The sequence below is a fragment of the Chelonia mydas genome, chromosome 9 (assembly GCF_015237465.2).
Source record: "Chelonia mydas isolate rCheMyd1 chromosome 9, rCheMyd1.pri.v2, whole genome shotgun sequence".
Lineage (NCBI taxonomy): Eukaryota > Metazoa > Chordata > Testudines > Cheloniidae > Chelonia > Chelonia mydas.
The window spans coordinates 90,614,101-90,635,688 of NC_057855.1; the positions used below are offsets into that span (position 1 = coordinate 90,614,101).

Consider the following 21,588-nt stretch of genomic DNA (forward strand, 5'->3'; position numbering starts at 1 on the left):
TACAATACTGCCAAGGTTAGAGAAAGGCTATGTTTCTGCTGGGATAGCTAGACCCTCTCAATCTAAATGGGAAAACAAACAAACAAACAAACAAACAAAACCCTTCACTGTAAACATTACGGAGCACAATACATGAAAAGAAGAGATTCATAAACATGATTCATCACAAAAATCAGACTCATCACCTTCCTTCAGGACCATACCCTGTTCTCAAAGCACCTTTTTTGATGCCAGTGTGAGTTCCACATACAGACTGAGGAAACTATACAGCCTTGTGTGTTGTTCCTCAGATTCTGTATTTAAAAAAAAAAAAAAAATCCCATCTGGAAGAAACCCAAGCCATATTAAATGCTTGTTTGTTGCAATTAAGAAGACCTTTAAACGTCACCCTTATAAAAGCCTGAAATTCACCCAAAATTACTGAACACATTAAAGCAGGACCATGCAGTACTTCTGGGGAAATATTTGCCAAAATGGTAAGTATAATTTTTCCCTAGCTATAAATCATTTCTATAACTCTGGCTACAACGAGTTAACACCACCATTTACACTAGTGCCGTTGTATCATTAGAAGCAATAAGATTATGTACTGTAATTCTAATGCCAGCACAATTATTTTAACACCGAGTGTGTCAGGTTTGACTCTATACCCCCTAAATTAATTTCAGAGTAGTGGCTAAATAAAATGGCATACTTCTTTGTGCTTTTGTTATAACATGCTCATGTGCAGCAAACTGTGAAGAAAATGTAGTAATTAGAGGTTAAATTAATCCCTGACAGACAAGCAGCTTAGTAAAACTGGGCTCTCTTCACAAAACATAGCATAAAGCTTGCCAGTCTTTCAGAATATGCACAAAAAACCTGTGAGATTGGCAAGTACGTTACAACTGCAATCCAACCAAAGGGAGTAACATTCAGAAGTCAGAGTAAGTCTTCAAATAGCCCGTATTAACACCTAAATCTTATTTAAAACTTGTGATATAGAAATCAATGCTATTGTTATTGTAGACACCCTGACTGCCTGATCAAGATCAACAACTTGAAACTAAAGAGCCTTACATGGCACTACAGGCTTTATAATCACAGTATGATCAACCTCTAATATTAACAACTAGAAAGCTACCTTTCTGGTTCTGATTTTAATGTAGATCTTAAATACCAAAGCTCTACCTACTCCCTGCAAAAATAAAACGTGTTGCATAATTCTGACAAATTAAATGGGTGTGGTTTGGGAGAGTTTAATTTTAAAAAATTCATAGGTATTTAATTCAAAGATGAGACGAACCTTCCCTGGAACGGACTAAGGAAAAACCAATGCAAAATATAAGACACTTGGCCATACAATGTTGATACTCTCCACTAATGTGTGTGTGTGTGTGTGTGTGTGTGTGTGTGTCAAGTTCAAGTAAATATTTCTCTGACCGTCAGGACTGATATAAAACTGTCTTATTTTCAAGTCCCTCAAAATAAGGTTTCTACTTAGAGAGGGAAAGGCTGAGAAGCATTTATATTGCAAAAAGATCCACTGCTTTTACACAGCCATTCATCTCTCCCCAATGCCTTCCATCCCGCTTGGTTTACACATTACCTATGAAGATGGAAGGTGCAAAAAAATAAAAAAACCTGCCTTCCCCCAGGGCTATCACACCGATGCCACTCAATAGATTGCCTGACATGGGGTGAAACAGTAAGACAGTTAACACCCTCCCCTGCAGAGGTAATCCATATCATGTCTGCAACAGACTGAACCTCCAGCTGTCTGTTCCTGAACTGGAGAGCACAACAGGCCACTGTGGCTACATCATCACCAGGTAGATTCAAAAGAAAACATCTTACAATCAAAGCGAAGGAGAACTGTAGTCTCTCCGAGGTTCTTGGATCTACTTGGGAGTGCATTCGTATTATTGGACAGTCCTGAAATATCAGCTCATCAATGATTAATGAACTAGGACATGCTCCAGAAGGTACTTGGCAACTTTATCAACAAGGCAGTTCTGTACAAGTTCTTTGCCTGAGACAGGGAGACAAGAGAGAAGCAAGAGTTTGAAATGGTCCACCAGAAGGACCAGGCGTGTCATTGCTAGGGAGACAATTTCACTAGTTCATAACAATATTTTTAGAGCTTGGACAGCTTGCGAAATAAATACATGATGTTTTGCTCACCAGCCTCCTGTCAGTAGCAGCCCTTTAATGGGTCAATACTCATCACTGGCTCATTGCACTGATTAAGAGGTAGTAGGAAGTCTCACCGCCCCAAGAGGAGCAACGGGAGATGCAGAGGCTGCATCATGCCCTCTGCTACATCCCTTTGTGAGCGTAGGCCTAGGGACAGCACCTAGCACAATGGGCTCCTGGTCCATGACAGGGACTCTGAGGTGCTACAGTCATACAAATAACCATAATAAGAAGTAATCCCTTCTATAGCCAGAGCTAACCAGTCCTCTCAGAGCACAGGGGGTACAATTCAGTCTGGCCTTACACAAGCTCACACCTCCCTCACAACTGCTCTCCCATACAAGGGCCAGCCAAAAATTTGACCCAAATGATGGTCTCCTCCAGCTTTTTCAGCCTTTTTCCCTTTCCTTTCCTCCAACAAGCAGCCATGACAAGTGGGAGTATGGCATTTCACACTCCCCTTCCTCAAGGACACAGGGCCTGATCTGTGAACCTTTACTCATGGGAGAAAATCACGGTCCCTAACATGCCGAAGTGTTACCAGAACAGGCCCACCAAGAGACAAAAGAACATTAGTCTCTCTGACAAAATACATTACCGAACGCAACTCATTTCATCCAAGATGCACAATAATGTCACATGCTTTTTAGAAGAGTTGATGCGACCGCCTGGAAAATTCCAAACAAAATAAACCATCTTTTCCTCTGCTTTGTTTCCTTTCCCTCCATTTTTAATTTATTAATTATTATTATTATTAAGGAGATTTACGTGGGGGATAAAGAACTTTATTTTTTAAGACCTTTCTAGTTAACCCCACCTGAATGCATTACTCTCTGTGACAATGCAACTGGTTGCTTTGAAAATGATGAGGTCATACATAGAGAACTATGGTCCCAATTCTGCTACCTTTACTCACATCGAGAGATACCTTCATCCTGAATTAAGGTGGCACAATCTGGCTCTCAGGGAACTGCAGGTGACAAATATCCAGCAGGAAAGAGGGAGATAAGGTGAAACCGTTAAGTAACAAAGCATTTGGTATTCCATGAAAAGTGCTCCCAATAATAAAAAGCAAGAGAAATACAAAAAGGGATGTAAATGCTGATTGTTTTGCAAAGTTTTCCTGAAGCTGTCAGTAGCTTGAATTGAGGCAAAGAAAGCCAGAGCAGTTTTACTGATTACCAGCAATGTAATCAATAAAATATTATGTACATTTGCTACCTCCACTCAAAATAAAGAAATATTTCAATTTAACATACAATGAACTCAGATACCACAGTGATAAGTGCAGTATAAGTCGCCTAGTTAATCTGAAGCAATGACCTTTTTGACCGGGCAAATCTTATGTGTTTAACCAAGATAAAACTCTTAATGACCATACCAAAGTATCTTCTACATTTGGCATTCTAAGGCAATTTTCTGAATTCCCCCTCCAAAGTATCTGGCAAGAAATGAAGTGCTGCATAATTTTAGGGCTCAACATCTGAAAAAATTAGAACAGTCTCAACTATTCTTTGAGATGTATAAAAGAACAGTTGAAAAACTTACAGTTGACTGGTGCTACCTAGGTTACCCGTCAATAGCACTGAAACTGGTATATTATTAAGAGAGGTGTATGATGGGAATTGGTTTATTGTGCTGATCCATAGTAACCAGCTCCTGTTCGTCCATCATTTATCTCTCTCACCAGCGACATATGGGTTTGTCTATTCACACTCTCAGCATTCTATCTGCTCCAACAAACAGTCAGCCTTTTTTGCTTGGATGAAGAGATTTTTTTTTAGTTACATCCATTCTGTGCGTATCAACATTTATGGCAGCCAGATAATTGCCAAAGAGCTCAAGGGGATAAAAGCTACCTCTTTATAACAAACACCCCTTAAAGAAATCAATATTGATATAAAACATTTTAATGCAAAGCTTTGGTGTATCTTCTGTGTCCTTCAGTGTGAAATACATTTTTCTAAATGGCAAGTCAGAGAACATTGGACAGAAAGCCTTACTAATGAGTTAAAATACTGCTCTCCCCACAGAGGCTGAAAATTAGCAGCATACAATATTAATCATTCCTTAAATAAGAGAGTGGCAAATCTGTCAGATATAAAGAGGTTTCTTTGGAAATGTGCCATCGTTATTTCAATTGATTTAACTATCTTTATCTGAAAATCATACCAATTACTAATGAATCGTAACTTACCAGCACCTTCATCTAAAGGTTTCATGTTGCTGACAACTCACAAATGGCCGGCAGATAGGAACAATGAAAACTTTGGGATTTTCCATTTCCTTCCGATTTAAAAGCCTCAGCCAGCTTCCTACTTCTCCACGGCTCTGCTCCCCGAGGTTGCATGCATCTAATTACCCCACTCTTTGCAAGATTTAAATGATCCTTCTACGGCTATTTTTTTTAAAGTTATTTTTAAAGGTAACTTTTCAAGGAACGTGGGACATTTATCGATCAAATGATTGGGAACTCTCAAGTTGTAAAATATTTAGCCTTCTTAATTTACTGTTCCCACTGTCCTTCACCTCTCCCTCCAATTGTTTGTTACAGTCATTGCAGCTAGTTTCCAGTTAGGTCCCAATCCTGCAATTAATATCCCCATGGGTTGACCCTTGTTCCTGCAGAGCTCTGATTGCAGGATTGGGATCTTTGATTATAAACCCTCTAAGGCAGTAACTGCGTCTTCCTGTGTGTTCAGACAGTGCTTAGCACAATGGGTCTCTTACCCTGACTGGGATCTCTGGGTGCTACCACAATATAAAGTACAGTGGTCACAATGGAATATTAAGAACATTTCACTGAAAGATACCCAATACAATGTATTTATAAGCCACCTCTTATATCTGTGCACCGAGAAGCCATAAGAGGAGTGATATTTTAACTGGTGCCAGTAGTAACTCTTCCAAGAAACAGTAATAGCTACCTTCACTCTTCAAAGTCTAAAGAATTACTCAGTTTCAAGGATTTAAAAGTGGAGTCGTGTAAATATCTGCCCTTCTGAGTTTGAATTATTTGTTGCAAGGATTTTTATATTTTATTTTTTGTAATCAGAAACCCAGTTAGAAAAGAACAAGATTTGCTTTGGGCTGCTCAGTGATAAACATTAAACAGCTTTTCACTCACTGGAGAGAGGAGCTGTTAACTGCATATCACCTGCTTTACGATACATAGTATTTGTTTTTCATCCCTCAGCAACAGACTATTTCCTGGTTGAGTTTAAAAACTCAGTGACGTTCCTGATTCAACCCACACATCTGTGTCACTGTCAACGTCAGTGGCAGGAAAACATTAGAAGTCACCCTTTGCTAATGGTTTCCTAACATGGAATTTCCTTCTATCTCCCTCAACCCACCTCCTCCCTCCAGCCAGACACATCTTTCCCAAATTGCTTTCTTTTGCCCTTCCAAACATATGGCACAGAGAGACAACTGAAAATGGTCACTGCCAGAACAGGGAGATTATGATTATTTAAGACGATAGAGTAACTTATTCAAACTACTCTTGCCTGCCTTTGACTTAGAAGCGTGTATGTATCTGTGTTCAACCAGCCTTTCATCTGAGCTTCTCTTGTACAAAACACATATGTTTGTCTTGCAAGCATCTGGCATCCCCCATCACAGTATTAGTGCCTCCCACCCCTAATATTATACTTGTAATCAGCTTTCTTACATAAATGTATAGGAAAATATATTCTCATGCTCAGTGTGTGGGCGTGTTGGGCTGGGGAGCATGCCAATAACTAGTAAAGCAATATGTGAGCCCATTACTTTTCCCCCTGTTGAGAATATGCTATTTAGTATGCAAACTATGAGCACCTAGAAAAAAGAGAGAGATGTTTCTTTAAGGGGAAGAGCTGATTAGCTGCTCTTGCTGGCAGCAAACAGCTGGTCAGTCGGGCAGGTTCAAGGCCATTTCAGCTCCCTCTCTTTTGGAGGCACCATATGCTCCATCTCTCACATCAGCAGCTTTATTTTCCAATAATCTTGCTCCAGAAGGGAAACAACAAAGGAGGCGAAGGCGGGGAGAGCCCACGTTCTACACTTGGCTTATTATTTGCCAGTGTCAGTTTTGTGTGTGGACACGCTAGCCTTCCTCTCAGCCTGGGCTAAAACCAGGGAAGGGGAAAGGCACCTGCCAATGCTTTTTGCCTCCATTTCCTACTAGCAAGCTGATTGCAGGGGGAAGGGAGGAAGAATTCCCACATTAAGGTAAAATGATTTTGGTGGGCTGGGGGGAGGGGGTGTCTCACTTCTGGCTGCAATAGGTAATGCACTCATTCAGGTCCCCCGAGGCCTTCAGGGGCAGTTTCTCTCCTTTCTCCAAGCCATCTACCTCGGAGGAATTAACCAGGGATTAGGGGCTAACCAAAGCAACAGGAACATTATATAATAGGTGACATATTTCCTCCACCTTGCTCAGTTTAACCCCCAGCTTTCTCCAGGGTGTTGGAAAGCTCTGTGGGGGGGTTTTCAGCCAACAGCTCAGAGGGGGAGAGAATCCTAGAATATCAGGGTTGGAAGGGACCTCAGGAGTCATCCAGTCCAACCCCCTGCTCAAAGCAGGACCCATCCCCAACTAAAGCATCCCCGGCCATGGTGTCGCAATCGGCAGCAGGAAGGAAGGAGGCGAGGGGTCCACACCAGCGCGTGACACGAAGCTTTGGGGTCGCCGCTGCTCTGCACGGACCATGGGCTGCTCCGCAGGCCAGCGAGCGAGCGCGCCCCTGCAGCGGCAGGAGCGGGGAAGGCGCCCCCTGTACCGCGCACGCTCCGGCATGCACAGCGGGGATTGCTCCAGACGCAGCGGGGAAGGGACCAGACACACTTAATCTCCACATTTGCAGCTCGCAGGCTGGGGAAGCACGACAGAGAGGAGGAAAGGAGGGGTGGGGGTAGGGGGGGTCATTATAGAGGTCACCCCCCGCCCCGCCCCGTGGTAGAGAGGGAGGCTCCTTGTCCGGCAGCGATGCAGAAACTCCCTGCAGAGCCACGCGGGTGCCTGAAGGGCTAATCTGTTTGAGACGGGAAGATGCAAAGTGGCGACGGGAGCCTGCAAATTGCAAAGAGGGAATCAGAGCCCTGATCATGTTAGACAGCGACTGGGCGTCCCAGGCTTCCCTGCAACCTATAAATCTCCAGTTACAAACGCTGGGCTCGCTGCAGAAGCGGCTCTGTCTGCCCTAGTCCCCCTCCCTTCGCTCTGCTGCTAGGCTCGAGGAGCACAAAAGCCGCTTTTTAATGCATTGTTCCAGGAACGGGGGGGCGGCGGCCTGAAAGCAACCGAAAGCCCGATTCCTTCCCCGGGGACTGCCGTTCCCCCTCCCGGGAAACCTCCCAGTCACCCCTGGTTACAAACTCGCCCGCCCTCCTAACGCAAAGAGGCTGCACGTTGCAATACCCCCAGCCCTGCCCCGGGCACCCCGGGGCCAGGAGACTGGCAACGAGCAGGAGCCAAATGGCACCCAGACCAACCCGCCCCCCGCAGCAACTTCCAAGGGGGTCCGGACAACGGGACGTGGGGAGATAATTGCTGGGGGGGGGGGTGTCAAAGGAAAGCGAAGGGAGGAAGGATACCACATCGAGACTGCAGGTTACAGGGGAGACAGGGAAGCGAGACAGGGAGCTGCTTGTTTACCCTGCGACTGCCTTAAACGCGGCTCTTAATCAGAGGATGAGAAACCAAAACAGTTTAAAAGCGTGAGTCAGGATGCATTTTATTTTAAAAACAGCCCCCGTCTCTGAGAGAGTCACACTCCGTTTGCACCATCTCGCCTCACTCTGGGGCCACTCCTGTTTACACACACACACACACACCCCGCGCTTTATACTGAAGGGGGTTCGATTTTGTGCTGCAAACTCTCGGAAGGAATAACTCGAGGGCTCCTGATGCTCTCAGTTGGGTCTTTTGTTCAAATCCTGCCTGCAAAGTGTGCACTTTGCACTCCAAAAATAACCACAGACTTTTCTGCCAGCAGAATAGACACACGCACGCACCCCTCAGCCTGTGTGTGACACCTTGCGGGGGGAGTCCCCTTAAAAGGATGGGTTTTATTCGTCCACGTCTGTTTGATCTAAGTTTAAATCGAAAGCCCCCAGTAATTAGACTAAAACAAGCCTTCCTGTACTGCTCTGTTTACACAGGGATACTACAGCTCTGAGGGCTGAGTGTATTGGCAGTTTTCTAATCCTATTAGTCTCTGTGCAGTCAGCATTTAATCTAGGATAAAAATCAGACAGCAGCTACTTCCTTTCCGGACGGATTTCGAGACACATTTCATGATGAAATAAAATAATAGTAATAATAAAGTCCCCTTTGCATTAATCATCTCAGCCCGGTGCCAGGGTGCAGGCAGCCGCCAGAGGCATTCCTATCTGCATTTGTACTCGCGTGTCTGGTGCTAGCAGGGAGCAGGATCTCAGATCATGAACAAACCAACACGGCGCATTTGTCTAAGAAATAAAACTATTCCGGGACCTTGGACACATTCTCGGACTGAACCGACCGATCAGAGAGAGAGAAAGGGGAGGAAAGTGTTGGAGGCTCCTCGCTCTTTTGCCAGGCAGCTGCTTCCCAGCCAGACACAGAGGCAAATCTCCCGGAGTTTCAAATCTCTCTCCTGCCACACACCAGCCTGTCCCACTTTCTTTTTTTAAAACCAGACAATCGCAGGGATCACCTCGGTTCAGCACCATTTTAGACACCCACAGACCCCAAGCAGCAACTGCCCTTCCAGACTGACACCCGCTTACCAGCAAGGAGCGGGTCCAGTCTTCTCACCAAGTTCCCTGGTTTCTTTTAAATTTTGAAAATCCCAGCCGTGGTTTTACAAAGATAAACTAGCAGAATAAAGCCAGCACAAGGTGGGCACTTCCAGGGACCACGCCTGAGAACTTTACAATGCCAGGCTCAGAGGCGCTCACATTATAAACTGCACTAAACCTGGGCAGGCAACTATTTGGATGCGAATTAAGCCCTTTTAAATCAACTACAACTTCTCCGGTTCATCTCAATTCCACATGCTACTTACTGGAATATGTGGCTCCATGACCCGCTGGGAAACCAGAAGCATCTTGGACTGGTGATCAACCAGCTGTTAGATCCACTTTGGCTGTATTTAACGAAACCACGCAAAGCAAAACACTCTAAGATTGTTTTCTCCTTTTAGGTTCCAGGCAAGTTCATCCTGGCGTTGCAGTTTGCTAATGATTCACTGTCTGTCTCAATCTGCTCACTACATTTCCATCAACCCACAGCTTCCTCACTTAGAAGGTGGAGTTTGTGGGGTTTAAGTTACTGATAGGCATATCTAACTGCTGTGTCACTCAAAGAGGAGGAGACACACACACACACACTCTCTCTCACACACACACACAAACCACTCTAGTCTTAAAGGGGAAGTGTCACTTTCTTTTCCCCTTTAGAAACTGGATCCAAGGAATTATTTGTTCAGTGCATGGAGGCAAATAATGATACAGTCTCTATGCACCGTACTTTTACATGCAAAGATCTGCTTAGCATTTTTATCACCTTCTCCTGAATGTGCAATTTCATTTGGGGTAAAAAGGTAGGGTAATTTACAAATATACAGGGAGTTACTGGAGCTTTATTTTTTTCTTCAAATCAAAGGATACAAATCAGTTAAAGGAGAGCATAACGCATGATTTGTAAAGATTTTTAATCCTAAAAATGGCGATTTCCTGGCTCTTTCTGCTATTCTGGCTAAGATATTTAATAGGACAGTGTTCAAATAAGGGTTAAACTCACCTCCCATAGGTGAACCCAGGTTAGTAGTAAAGGAGTGGTACAGGTGCCTCCTATGGTGCCACCTGCGTGTACATTTATTTAGATACAGATACAGAGCTGCCCAAAATCAGGACGCTTCTCTTATGGTTGTAAACGTGCTAGTCGCAAAGTGTGATTTCTGAATATTAGCATTGACAGAATAGCCACTGCAGCTGAGGGGCTGAGATTTTCTTCTGATCTCCTCCTGGAATGTGCATAAATTACTCGGCATAGCAAGTTGCAGGCAGTCAGGACAGCATACTGAGTTCACAAATAATTGTGAGTATAAGCTCATTCCATTACCTTCCTAAATCACCATAATGTTCACTCCTGTACTGATACCTCGGAGACTCTAAAAAAACCCCTTTTCTTGATTCATTGACCTAATGGGTGAGATGTGGAAATACAGTAGCACCGTGTGACAAGCACCCAGAGGTATTCCAGTTAGTTACTTTACAGAGAGCTGTCCCCAGGTTGTCTGTGTTGATTTAAAAATTAAAAAAAAACTATATTGAGGACCATCACTCGACAACAGTCCTTTTTCTTCATTCCTTTTCAATGTGAATATTAAGATTTTAATCTAAATTTTTTACAGACCATGTTAATTTTTAATTTCTAATAAAATGTCTTTTTTTTAAGAGTGAGACAAGAAGAAGAGCTCTGTGTAAATGGAAAACTTGGCTCCCTCACCAACAGAAGTTGGTCCAATAAAAGATATTACCTCACCCACTTTGTCTCTCTAATATCCTGGGACCAACACAGCTACGACACTACAAACAACATTGGAGGATATCTTTTTTTTTTTTTTTTTATCACTTCTACTGGAAATTGGAATAGCAGTAAATTATACCCATCAAGAGAGGTCTGCCCTTAAAATTAAGAAGAAAATAGAGAAAGTGTTATTAATAAAACCCAAGAACTACTTTGGCCAAATAAATACAAGGAGCCAGACTCTGGCCTAGACCCTATGATAGTTCTAACACTGGGCATCCTCAGCTCTCATTTACCTCATGTCCCAGTGAAATTATCCTGGCTTCACTGAGGATGAAATTGCCCTTATTTGTTTACATTTATAGTTGGAAGTTTCTAAAACAAAATAATAATGAATACCTTCAAAGGTTTGATCATGGCACCTGAATGAAGCAGGCTCTCACACTCCTTAGGTGAAACCCCCAGTTTTATGGGCTGGATGCATCAACAGACTTCATGATGATCCCACAGTCCTGAGCATTATTTGTGTTATTTTAATTGCTTTTTGTTTGACAGTGTCCTACTTGTTTGATAGAATTTGTTGCCTTGTCTTGTGGATCTTTGAGAGTTACCATGGCATTATGTAGTATTTTGTATATTGTACAAGAAGTAAAATAATTTAATAACAAACTGTAGCACTGTAAAAGGTCCTAGATCAGGGGTGGCCAAATGTACTGACCCCCCAAGCCACACATGATAATCTTCAGAAGTTTGAGAGCCTGGGCACCTTCCGGGACTCGAGGCTTCTGCCTTGCGGAAGGCGCCTGCCCCACTTCTGTTGAAGCCTCCCCATAGGTGCCATCTTCCTCCGGGCCTGGAGGGTGCTCAACCCCCCGCTCTGGCCCAGGCCCCAACCCCTTCACCCAAGGCCCCACCCCATCCCACCTCTTCCTGCCACCACTCTGCCCCAGGCCACGCCCCAACTACCCCTTCCTCCAAGTCCTCACCCCCACGCTGCCTCTTCCCACCCCTGCCCTGCCCCCGCTCCTCCCCCTTCCTCCCAGAGCCTTCTTCACACCTGCTGGTGGGCAGGAAGCGCTGGGAGGAAGGGGGAGCTGGCTGCCAATGGGTGCTAAGCACACGCTAATTTTTTCCCTTGGGTGGAGCACCCACAGAGTCAGCGCCTATGGCCCTCCCCGCTGGGCAGAAGCCCCTAGCCCCACCACCCCACCTCAGGGGAGAAGCCCCACGGTTCCCCCCCACGCCCCCAGTCTGGTAGGTTGAGAATGCAGGGTGGGGGGACAGACAAGAGGGGCTCTGCAAGCCACACTTGAACTCTAAAAGAGCCACATGTGGCTCGCAAGCCATGGTTTGGCCACCCCTGTCCTAGAGCCATAGTTTTCATAACTGTGAAAACTAAAGACTGGTGAAAACCTGGCCACGCTGAAGTCAGTAGCAAAACTTTCTCTCTGGGTGTGTCTGCACTGCAATAAAAAACCTGCGGCACCAAGTCTCAGAGCCCAGGTCACTGGACTCAGTCTAAAAATTGCAGTATTGACATTTGGGTGGGGGGGAGTCTCAGAGCCCTGGCTCCAACCTGAGCCCTAACATCTACACTGCAATTTTTAGCCCTGCAGCCTGAGCCTCATGAGTCTGAGTCAGCTGACCCAGGCCAGCTGCACCCATGCCATGGGTCTTTTATTGCAGTGCAGACGTACCCTCAGTGGTGCAGGATTCCAGCCTCCCATTATGCATTGATTGGGTCCACCATAGGCAACCTGCTGACAGTCCTACCAAGGTGCCTCAATCTCATTCTGGAAAACGGTGGTGGTTTTGTTTCTGATAGGAAATTCTAGAGGCATCAAGATTGTTGCTATGGGCCATTAAGTCCTTGGTCTTTTTGCTGAGATTGCCAACAAATGTGCCAATTGCACAGATGGTTTTCCTGAGGTGGGCACCAAACACAGTTCTGATCAGCAGGGATTCTCCCTTTCTTACACAGTTTTACAATTGTTCGTCATATTTCCTTTAGCATATTTATCCCAGATATTCTGGAGAACGTGTGACTTATTCAGTCTGTTTTACAAAACCAAAGTCCTTTCCACAGTGACAGACTGAGATGTCAGACTCAAAACCTGGAGTCTGGGAAATGTGCAGTTAGGATAAATATATTTTGAAAAAAATAATGGTAATCAAATAGAAGAAAGAGGAAGTGCACTGAAATGTGCTACATATTACTCATCATTTTGAAATAACTGAACCCAGCCATCTTTATCCTGTAGATTTTGAAAAGCTGATATCCTCTCACATTGCCTTAAAGGCAAACTGTTCATAACCATACATTACAATATTGTGCTAAATAAGTGCCTGGCTTATTCAACTGAAGACAGGTCTAGAGATTGTATAGTGTAGTTGTGTGAGTATCAGGCATTGTCAAATGAGGGATCCAAGTGCTGTAGTAGACTAAAAACGCTAACATCTCAAGTAGGTGCAAACTGAGCATATTAAAGAAGGTGAAAGCCAGGTCAGCACTACTGATAGTGCTGTGCGCTGCCACTGGGGAGAATCATATTCAGTTCCCAGCCTGGTTCTGCTGTTCCTGAGGTCAGTAAGGGCAGCGGAGGTCCCAGCAGGTGGGGATCCCTCCACAGCATGGTGCGGGGAAGTGTCTTGAAAAGCAGCTGCCCCAAAGTGTTCTCAGCAGGATGGACTGAAGGGAACTCTTGCCAGTCCGTGGTTGGAAGGTTGTTTGCCATAGCTAGAGCAGTATGAAGATTTTACTAGGCAAAATACACCTGGCTTATTTACAAACCGGAAGCTTAGGTGAGGTTCGCTGACAGACTCACAGACTTCTGTGCTCCGAAGTCAAACAGGAGGAAAATGTGAAGTTTGGCGGTTCTGCATGGTCTTGACCTGGAATCTGGTGAAACTCAGTGGTTTCAGCCGAATTTCCCATTGAGGTTGTGTGTTTGCTGGAACCTGAAACTCAAAGCTAAATTCAAGGGGAGTGAAACCACATGAACTGAAAAAAAATTTTGCATGAGTCCCTGCAAACCAAACCTCCTGAGTTTCCCCCAACCCTAGCTACAAAGCAGCGCCTTATCAGGTGGGAGTGAGGAATAATGTGAGGGGGGAGGGGAGGGGAAATTAGACAGGATGCCTTCGTGCTCACCCCAGGATGGTGACAAGGTCTCGTTACAAGGTCTGGCATGAACGGAGGCTTAAAGAAAGGAGAATGGGGTTGTGGAACAAAAACTGTTCCTATGATGAAAGATGAAAGGAGAACACAAAAGAAGAGAATTAGGATTGGTTTTGAAGCAACAAAGATGGCTTGGTTTTACAGGAACATAGGAATTGCCATATACTAGGTCCGACCACCAGTGGTCCATCTAATCTGGGATCTTGTTCCTGACAGTGGGCAGTGGCAGATGCTTCAGAAGAAGGTGAAGGACCACTGTAATGAACAACTATGGAATAACCTGCTCTTAGAGGAAGCTCAGGAAGCTTTTTTCCTAAACCGAGGCAGTTAGTAACTGGCTTTTGTCCTGAAGCATGAGGGCTAATACCCCATGTCCATTGTTTTACCTTAACATAACTGGCTGGGTTTTCTTATGCATACAAAATTTTAATCCCCATCTGGAACCTGCTTAGCTCTTAGCCTCAACGATATTTGGTGGCAGTGAGTTCCACATGTTAATGAGGCATTGAGTTGTATTTTCTTAGCTCAGATTTAAGTTTATTTAATTAGGTGTCCCTTTCCCTAGTTAAATCACATAGAAGATATTTAAAAATTAGCTGAATTATTTTTCTGAACTGCATCCATAAACAGTTTTAATTTTCTCAGTAATGCTTGTTGCGGTAAGCAATTTTTTCAAAGTACTCTGGAAAAGAATGTGACATTGTTAATATACTGATTCTAATTTTCCTGAGAATCACTAAATTTGGAAAAATAGAAGGCTTTAAGAAAAAAAAACCTGTGTTAGTGAGCAGTTAATTAAAGGGCTTCAGAATGGTCTTCATTGATTTGGACATGAAACAAGAACACAGTTGATGCAAGTCAATTTTTCCTCAGTAGATCATTATTTAACATGAATGTCAGCACAACAATGGCATAGGTAAAGTCATCAAAGAAAGGAGTGACATGTTATCTGTTTAAATGGATGTGCAAACTGGTTTAGGGAATTACATAAATCAAAGTGAATGCCATTTTGTCTTCTGCACAGAATAAATAGTCCAAGGTCTAACCAGAGCTTCTGTGCTTTTGAGTAAAAGGAGATGCTGATACAACTGACCATTAGTACTGTTCTTACAAAAGGCACATTTTCAGTGAAATGATGCAGGATATAAGTATGCTACTTTTAACGTGTATAGATTTAATTCAAGTTGTTAATTACTGGGTGATTGCCAAAGACTTGTTCCAAATGAAGCTATTTTAATCTTAATTTTTTTAAAAAAAGATCAATCTATAGTTGTTCATAGTTAGGGATCTGACCTTGCAGACACTTATGCATGTGCTTAATATCAAGCACATGAATATTCCCACGGAAGTTAGCAGGACTATTAAAGTGCTTAAAGTTAAGTATGTGCATATGTGTTTTCAGGGTCAGCGTCCTAGTGATCAAAGGCTTGCTTACGTAGAGGGAAATCCTGGCTCCATTTAAATCAATGGAAGTTTTGATCCATGTGAAGCAACAATCAAAACTTGAGAAATCTGCCCAGAATTATTCACCACAAGCAAAATCGTGCTGCCGTCACACAGGCAAAAGCTCTTTATGATGTCCATGGAATTTGGTCTGAGTAAAGGCTGCCAGGTTTGGCCCAACATTGTTTCCTCCCTTCTTACCTGCAATTATGTCACATACAGGGCTCCGACTGAAGTCACTGGAGTTTTGGGTTCAGATCAGTGTCATGCGCTGTAAATAGCAGTGCTGTAAAGGACAGTAAATCCTTTATGTGCCTTCTTCAAAGGCAAAATATTCCACAGAAAGACTGAATTATGACTGACAGATGATATAAATGTCTTTGTAGAGGAGATATTGCCATCCCAATTCCAATGCTCTTGCAACTCGTAAGATTTTCCATTAAAAAAATAAAATGTTACAAGTGAATGGTGGCATCATGTTTCATGGCTGTGTTGTTAGCAACAAAAATACATTGAAAACATTGACTAATTAATGGCCTTTCTCCAGTTTTGACTTGTGCGCACACACCTTCTCTCTTGACTTGTGATATGTGCGTCGTACACGGCTGCTGTGCATAGTGCACGCTGGATCTTGGACTTTGTTATGCAGGATGTACAGGCATAGGCCAGCATGTCGGAAGGGTTTCACATTATTATTATTTATTATATGTATTACTGTAGGACCTAGGAGTTCCAGTCATGGACCAGGCCCCCATTGTGCTCGGGGCTATATGAACACAGACCAAAAAGGCCCTGCATTTTCCCATTGGCCTCATTTAGAGGCCCAGAATAAAACCTTCTTTTCCCCTGATACACACAAGTGGCAATGTACACAGAAATACACAGGCACAATTTCCACAATTATGTCTGTCCACATAAGATGCCTCTTCTACAAGCATTACATTCTGAAGAAGTCCTGCATTTCTCAGTAGCTGTAGTTTACAGGAACCAAATGGGCAGAAATGCAGTTTCCAGCCCAAGAAAACGGGCATCAGGACAGCAGGTGACGTTGTAACAGTTGTCAACTGCCAGCTTTCCATGTTAATGATGTATCCTGTGTAATGTGATGCCTTGATCTGAATCATATATTTACATATCATTCAGATCAGGGCACATGGATGCCACAATGCAAAAGGATTTAGTGAAAAAAGTAACATGCCATATTCACAGCTACACAGTGCTGTATGTATATATGTGCAATGATCATGGATTCTGAGGCGTGATTCAGAGCCAACCGAAGTCAATGTAAAGACACCTATTTTCTTCGATGAGTTTTGGACCAGGCTCTACCTGAGGCATTTGGGGATAACTGCATCAGTCAAACCATAAGTTCAGCTTTAATTTTATACTGACTATTTTTGGAAGAAAGGAATATGCATGGTTTCTGCCTTTTGGGGAACGGGCAGGCTTTTCTGGGCATTTTCAATTCCATTTCTAGTATGTGCATCTACTTAATGTAGCTGGCACCACCTTTAGGGTATGCCTTGTTTCTTTAGTATGCCTGTACTATTTTCACACAAGTTACAAGGCAAAGTTGCATTCTGCATCCCAGGGTAAATGACATGAACATCCATAAACTACCTGATGGTAGAATTGTCCCTAAGCTTTAAAGTCATAAAACAAACATGACATTTATTTCCCTTTTTTGGGAGAGTCTTTGAATTAAATGTAGAAATTATACTTTGCACACTTATCGAGAAAATCCAAAATTGTGCACAAAACCTCAACTTTTCTGTTTATTAAAGGAGAGCACCTTTTGGGTTGATCTCTAATAACACAGATATTTTGCCAGCATTAGTTAGTGATTTACTAGAAATTATTGATTTCAAACCTTAGTTTCCCAGGGCTGCTAAACATATCCTGTCATATGGGATATGCATCCATCTGCTAAAGGCCGCAGCCAGTCTAGTATGAAAAGCGTGTGTTTTCTCCACTAGTGTCAGCTCTGTGGCAATAAAAGTAAAGCTCTACTTGCTTTCAATACATGACTTTCAAGTCATGGTCATATGCCTAGCACAATATCAATATGGTTTAATTGTGGGATACTGAAAGAATTGCCACATTTTTGTTGTGAAACAAATTAATAGGAAATCACTGTTATGAGAAATCCTCAAATAAAGAAAACCACACTAAAATATTTCACAGAGCATCTCAAACTTTTAAAAAAAGTTTTTGCTTCTTTATATCTCAAACTCCTTCAGATTCTTCCATCCTTAGAATAAATTTAGTGCATGGTGCAGCCATCTATAATCCTGTCAGCACAACAGGAGCCAGGTATTTCAATACCTGGTACAGATGAGATGCTTAAACAGGATTATTTGTGCTCAATAGGTGGAATTTAAGCACCTCTGTCATATGGATCAATTATTTTTAAGTTATGCATCGTACAAAAGAAAATATATGCAAAGGATAAGAACTTTTTGTTCCTGAGAGCCAAGAAGTAATATCTGATTGGGCATTCCTTGGCTAATGGTCTTAAATATCTCCTGCATTCTCCTCTCTCCTTGCTCTTGGTCTCCGCTGTGTCCACTCAGCCAGTGTCCACCTCTGTCACTGCCCTTCCCTCACTTACTCCTTGCTCTCTCCCTCTAAACATTCATTCACATGATCTTCCTTTTGTCCACCTAGCTCCCCTGCCCCACTATCTCTCCCCCCCCCCCTTCCATCTCTCTGTCATCTTTACACTTCCAGATCCAGGCTGACCACTCTTCTAACCTCAACTCCAAAACAGGGACTTGAGAGTGGATATATGTTACACCAGGACCCATGTCTCACACCTCTCTGCCCCCTTCTCCCAGACCATAGATTGTCCAATGGGGCACTCTGTGTTCTTGACCTCACTGCTACCTACCTATCTCTTCTAGTGTCTGATCGTGGGCTCTGGGCACATCCAACAGAATAAGTCTTTTGTGCCATTCTGGGCATTCATGCCTAAAGTTTCCCATCACTGGTCGATTGTGACCAAGACTCTTGGACTTCTATAGCAGTTAAGGTTTAAATTCAATGGCAAGGTTCCTGGGATTGTATGGTACCATCTAATGATTCTGCTGTACGTCTTCTGTTTGGTGAATTCCCCGTCTCGGTATTGGGCAGCCTCGAAAGGAATATACACTTTATACTCACTTTTCCTAAGTCACTTACACATCATAACAAGTTCTGCGTTAACCAGACTGCAGACCCTTCGGGGCTGGCAGTAACAGGAAATGACAGAACTAAGAGGGTTGCATTTTCTTTTCCTTATATTTTGTTATTTCACCTTTACTTTTCTTGTACAGCATTAGAGCAAAATAAGGTTAATTTAGGGATCCTGGAAGAGGACACAGTTTGTGGGAGAGGATGTGAAGAATCTCTCTCCTTTATATGGCTTTGAAGGGACTGGCCAGATTTCTAGTTTTGTGGGTAGCATCTCTGCCTGTGCTAGATTCCTGCAAGGGCCTGGGGGAAGGCAGCACCGACCCTGTCCCACTTCCAAAATGAGCAGGAGAGATGAGAACAAGACAAGTAATATGCTTCACTCAGGCTGAGAGTTTTCTTGGGTGTGCTCCACCAGGATGCCAGATGGCTCTGGGGACTCCTGCTGCTGTGCAGAGCCTCCTGGCCCTGTCTCAGCACGGGCTGTGGCTTAAAGCCACAATGTAGTGTGTAGTGTTTTCCTACACATTTGAATTGAGAAAAGCTATCTATATGCAGTGAAGCTACGGATCACTGGTAAAGGATAGGTGACTTCCAAGCCCTGGAGATATTGGACCAGGTCCTCAGCTGGTATAAAACAACATAGCTACCCTGATTTCAAAGGAGCTAGGCTAAGTTACACCATTTGGGGAGCTGGTTTGGAAATGAACCTGTAAGCTCCCAGTGAGGGCTTTTGCTCTTTCTACGGGTTGGGAGCAAATTGTTCCCCATCCTCCAACAAGATCTTCTTGCTCTCACAGGATGGTTGAGGGACTGCAGCTTCCCAAGCCACTTTAACGCTAATAGCTGTATGATCCTGAATCAATGCAGAGGGGTCTGCCAGCCACAATAAGTGTTAACTGCTGCAGTGAAAGGGGCTATTTAAGCTGGCTACTAAAAGTTATGTCTGCCACCGCTATTTCAACAAAACATTTTGGTCATTAAATTAATTCAGGCACATCCTCTCTTTCCATAGAGAAAATACTAGGAGCATCCAGGCAAAGAGAATGGCATCTAGACTCATGGAGTATGACACAAAAGGAGAAAAATAACCATTTTCTAAAATATATTAGTGAGTGTATTTTGCAGTAACATCATAGGCAAACTTCCTAAATGTAGAATTGCTGGTAATGGCTGAGAAGAGAATAAGGTGCCCCTCATGCATTCTTTGTAAAAGCAAGAGTTTTAGCCATAATGGCCTGGCTTAATACCAATGGGGGAGTTACATGAAGCTAAATTCTGCCTACGTAGATACAGGGAATGGAACGTCTGTTACATTCAATGGGTGTTGCAAACCCAGATCTAAAAGCAGAATTTGGCCTTTCTGACTGCTTAATGTTACTTTTGTAGTTTCAGTTTATAACAAAGCTAGCTTTTATATAGTAATAATGATACTTAAAGTAATGATGTCCTTGGTCAGGCCATATGCAGTGACAGAACCTGGGAGCTCTAGATCTAAAAGCATGAGCCTTGACTACTTGGACTAAAGGACCAGGGCCATTAGTTTAGAGGCAATAGCAGCCTACAAACCTCTTATATGTGCCACCCAGCAGAGGGGGACAAAGAACCACAGTGTATTTGTGTAGGTTACATTAACATTTATGTAGCACTTTATCTCGACATTGTGCAAATATTAACTAATTAGTCCTAGCAATTCCCTGGTGAGGCAGGTATTGTTTCTATTTGGCAAAACAGAGATAAAAGCTATGTCTACACTAGAGAAAGGACCCACAGTTAGCTTGAATCAGTGGGGCTGCATTAGGGTAAATTTCAATAGCTCAGTTGTCGTACTAGCAAGGTTGTCTCATCCACATTTATGCTGCACCACACTATTGCAATGTGTACCCTCCTATAGAGTTATTCCCCTGAAGCAGTGGTTCATGGGAAATTTTGAAAGGCGTTTTGGGAGATAGAACTATGGTGGGAGAAATCTGATTTTCATGAGTCCCCTGGAATTTGCACTTTTTCTCAAGATGAGTCAAGAGTCAAAGATGATTGTCCAGCTCTCACTTCTTGTGCAGCAAGAAAGGTTTCTGCTGGAACTCTGGAAAGGTAATTGTAAGGTCGCTGAAGTAAGGGCAATCACAGTGGAATGTGATTGCAGATCGAGAAGAGCAACATTCTAATTAGATGCTTGGCTTCTGTATATGGGTTGACAAATATAAGGTGGTGTAAATGCTATGGCTGTGAGGCCCAAATACGTTATTTCTTGCAATAAAATTCTACTATTTTAGAGATGATAAATTGCATTTTCTGTGTTACTTAAAAAAAAATCTCTCCTTATCTGCCATTTTCTATCTGACCACATGACATGGCTCGGCCAACCACTTTGCATTCTGAGCTGGGCACGTCTACTCCTACTTGGGGATAGAAGCCCATGCAATCTAAAAGGGGAGCCAAGCGGCATGCTGAGATTTGGGAACTATGGGGGAACTGATGCATCCTGTGTTACAGACATGCTAGCAGAACCAAACAGCGAATTGCATACATTTCTCTAGTTAGAGAGGTTAAAAGATTTGCCTAAGTCTAATCGGTGAATCAGTAGCAGATTTGGGACCAGAACTCTAGAGTTCCTGGCTGTCTGTCTAGCTGTTCGTACTGTGCTCATTGGCATGGGATCTGGTTCCTTGTCCTCTAGACCAGTGCTACTCAAAGTGGTGGTCCGTGGACTGGTGCCAGTCCGCGAGCCATCGGCTGCCGGTCTGCGTGCACATTGGAAAAAAAAATGGCCGGTCCCCCACATCAGATAGCTTGAGAAGCACAGCACTGCTCTAGACCATACGGCCTCTCAGTGCAGCCTTGCAACGACAGCTGGGGATAGGATTGGTGACTTCCCAGTGTTACTCTAGAAACCAGGAATACGAGTCCTGGAGGCAATGGTATCTTTTACAATTGGCAGGGGTCAACAGGAGATCGGCCTCACGCAGAGGGTAAGTTCCTTCTCAGTGGGGGTGGGGAAAGGATTTTGTGTGAGAAGAACTTGGACTACCTCGGAAGCCTCTAGCAAAGGTGGGAGGTGTAATCTCAGGTTGCACAGAACCTCCTTTGAGAGCACCAGAAAGGAATTTATCATGCCTGAAGAATG

General features: G+C 43.5%; 1 protein-coding gene across 4 annotated transcripts in view; it reads right to left on the reverse strand.

The window, feature by feature from the left end:
* Window positions 1-9,551, reverse strand: part of MAMLD1 (mastermind like domain containing 1) — a 96,388-nt gene extending 86,837 nt beyond the window's left edge. For 3 of the 4 annotated variants that reach the window (XM_027822555.3, XM_043521712.1, XM_043521711.1), the window contains exon 1: window positions 9,207-9,445. In XM_027822555.3, the coding sequence (XP_027678356.1) occupies window positions 9,207-9,248 (42 nt within the window). In that variant the 5' untranslated portion in view covers window positions 9,249-9,445. Of the gene's footprint in view, window positions 1-9,206 lie in introns of all 4 variants that reach the window. The other variant, XM_007060095.4, reaches the window with a different exon arrangement.
* Between the last annotated feature and the right edge of the window lie 12,037 nt (window positions 9,552-21,588).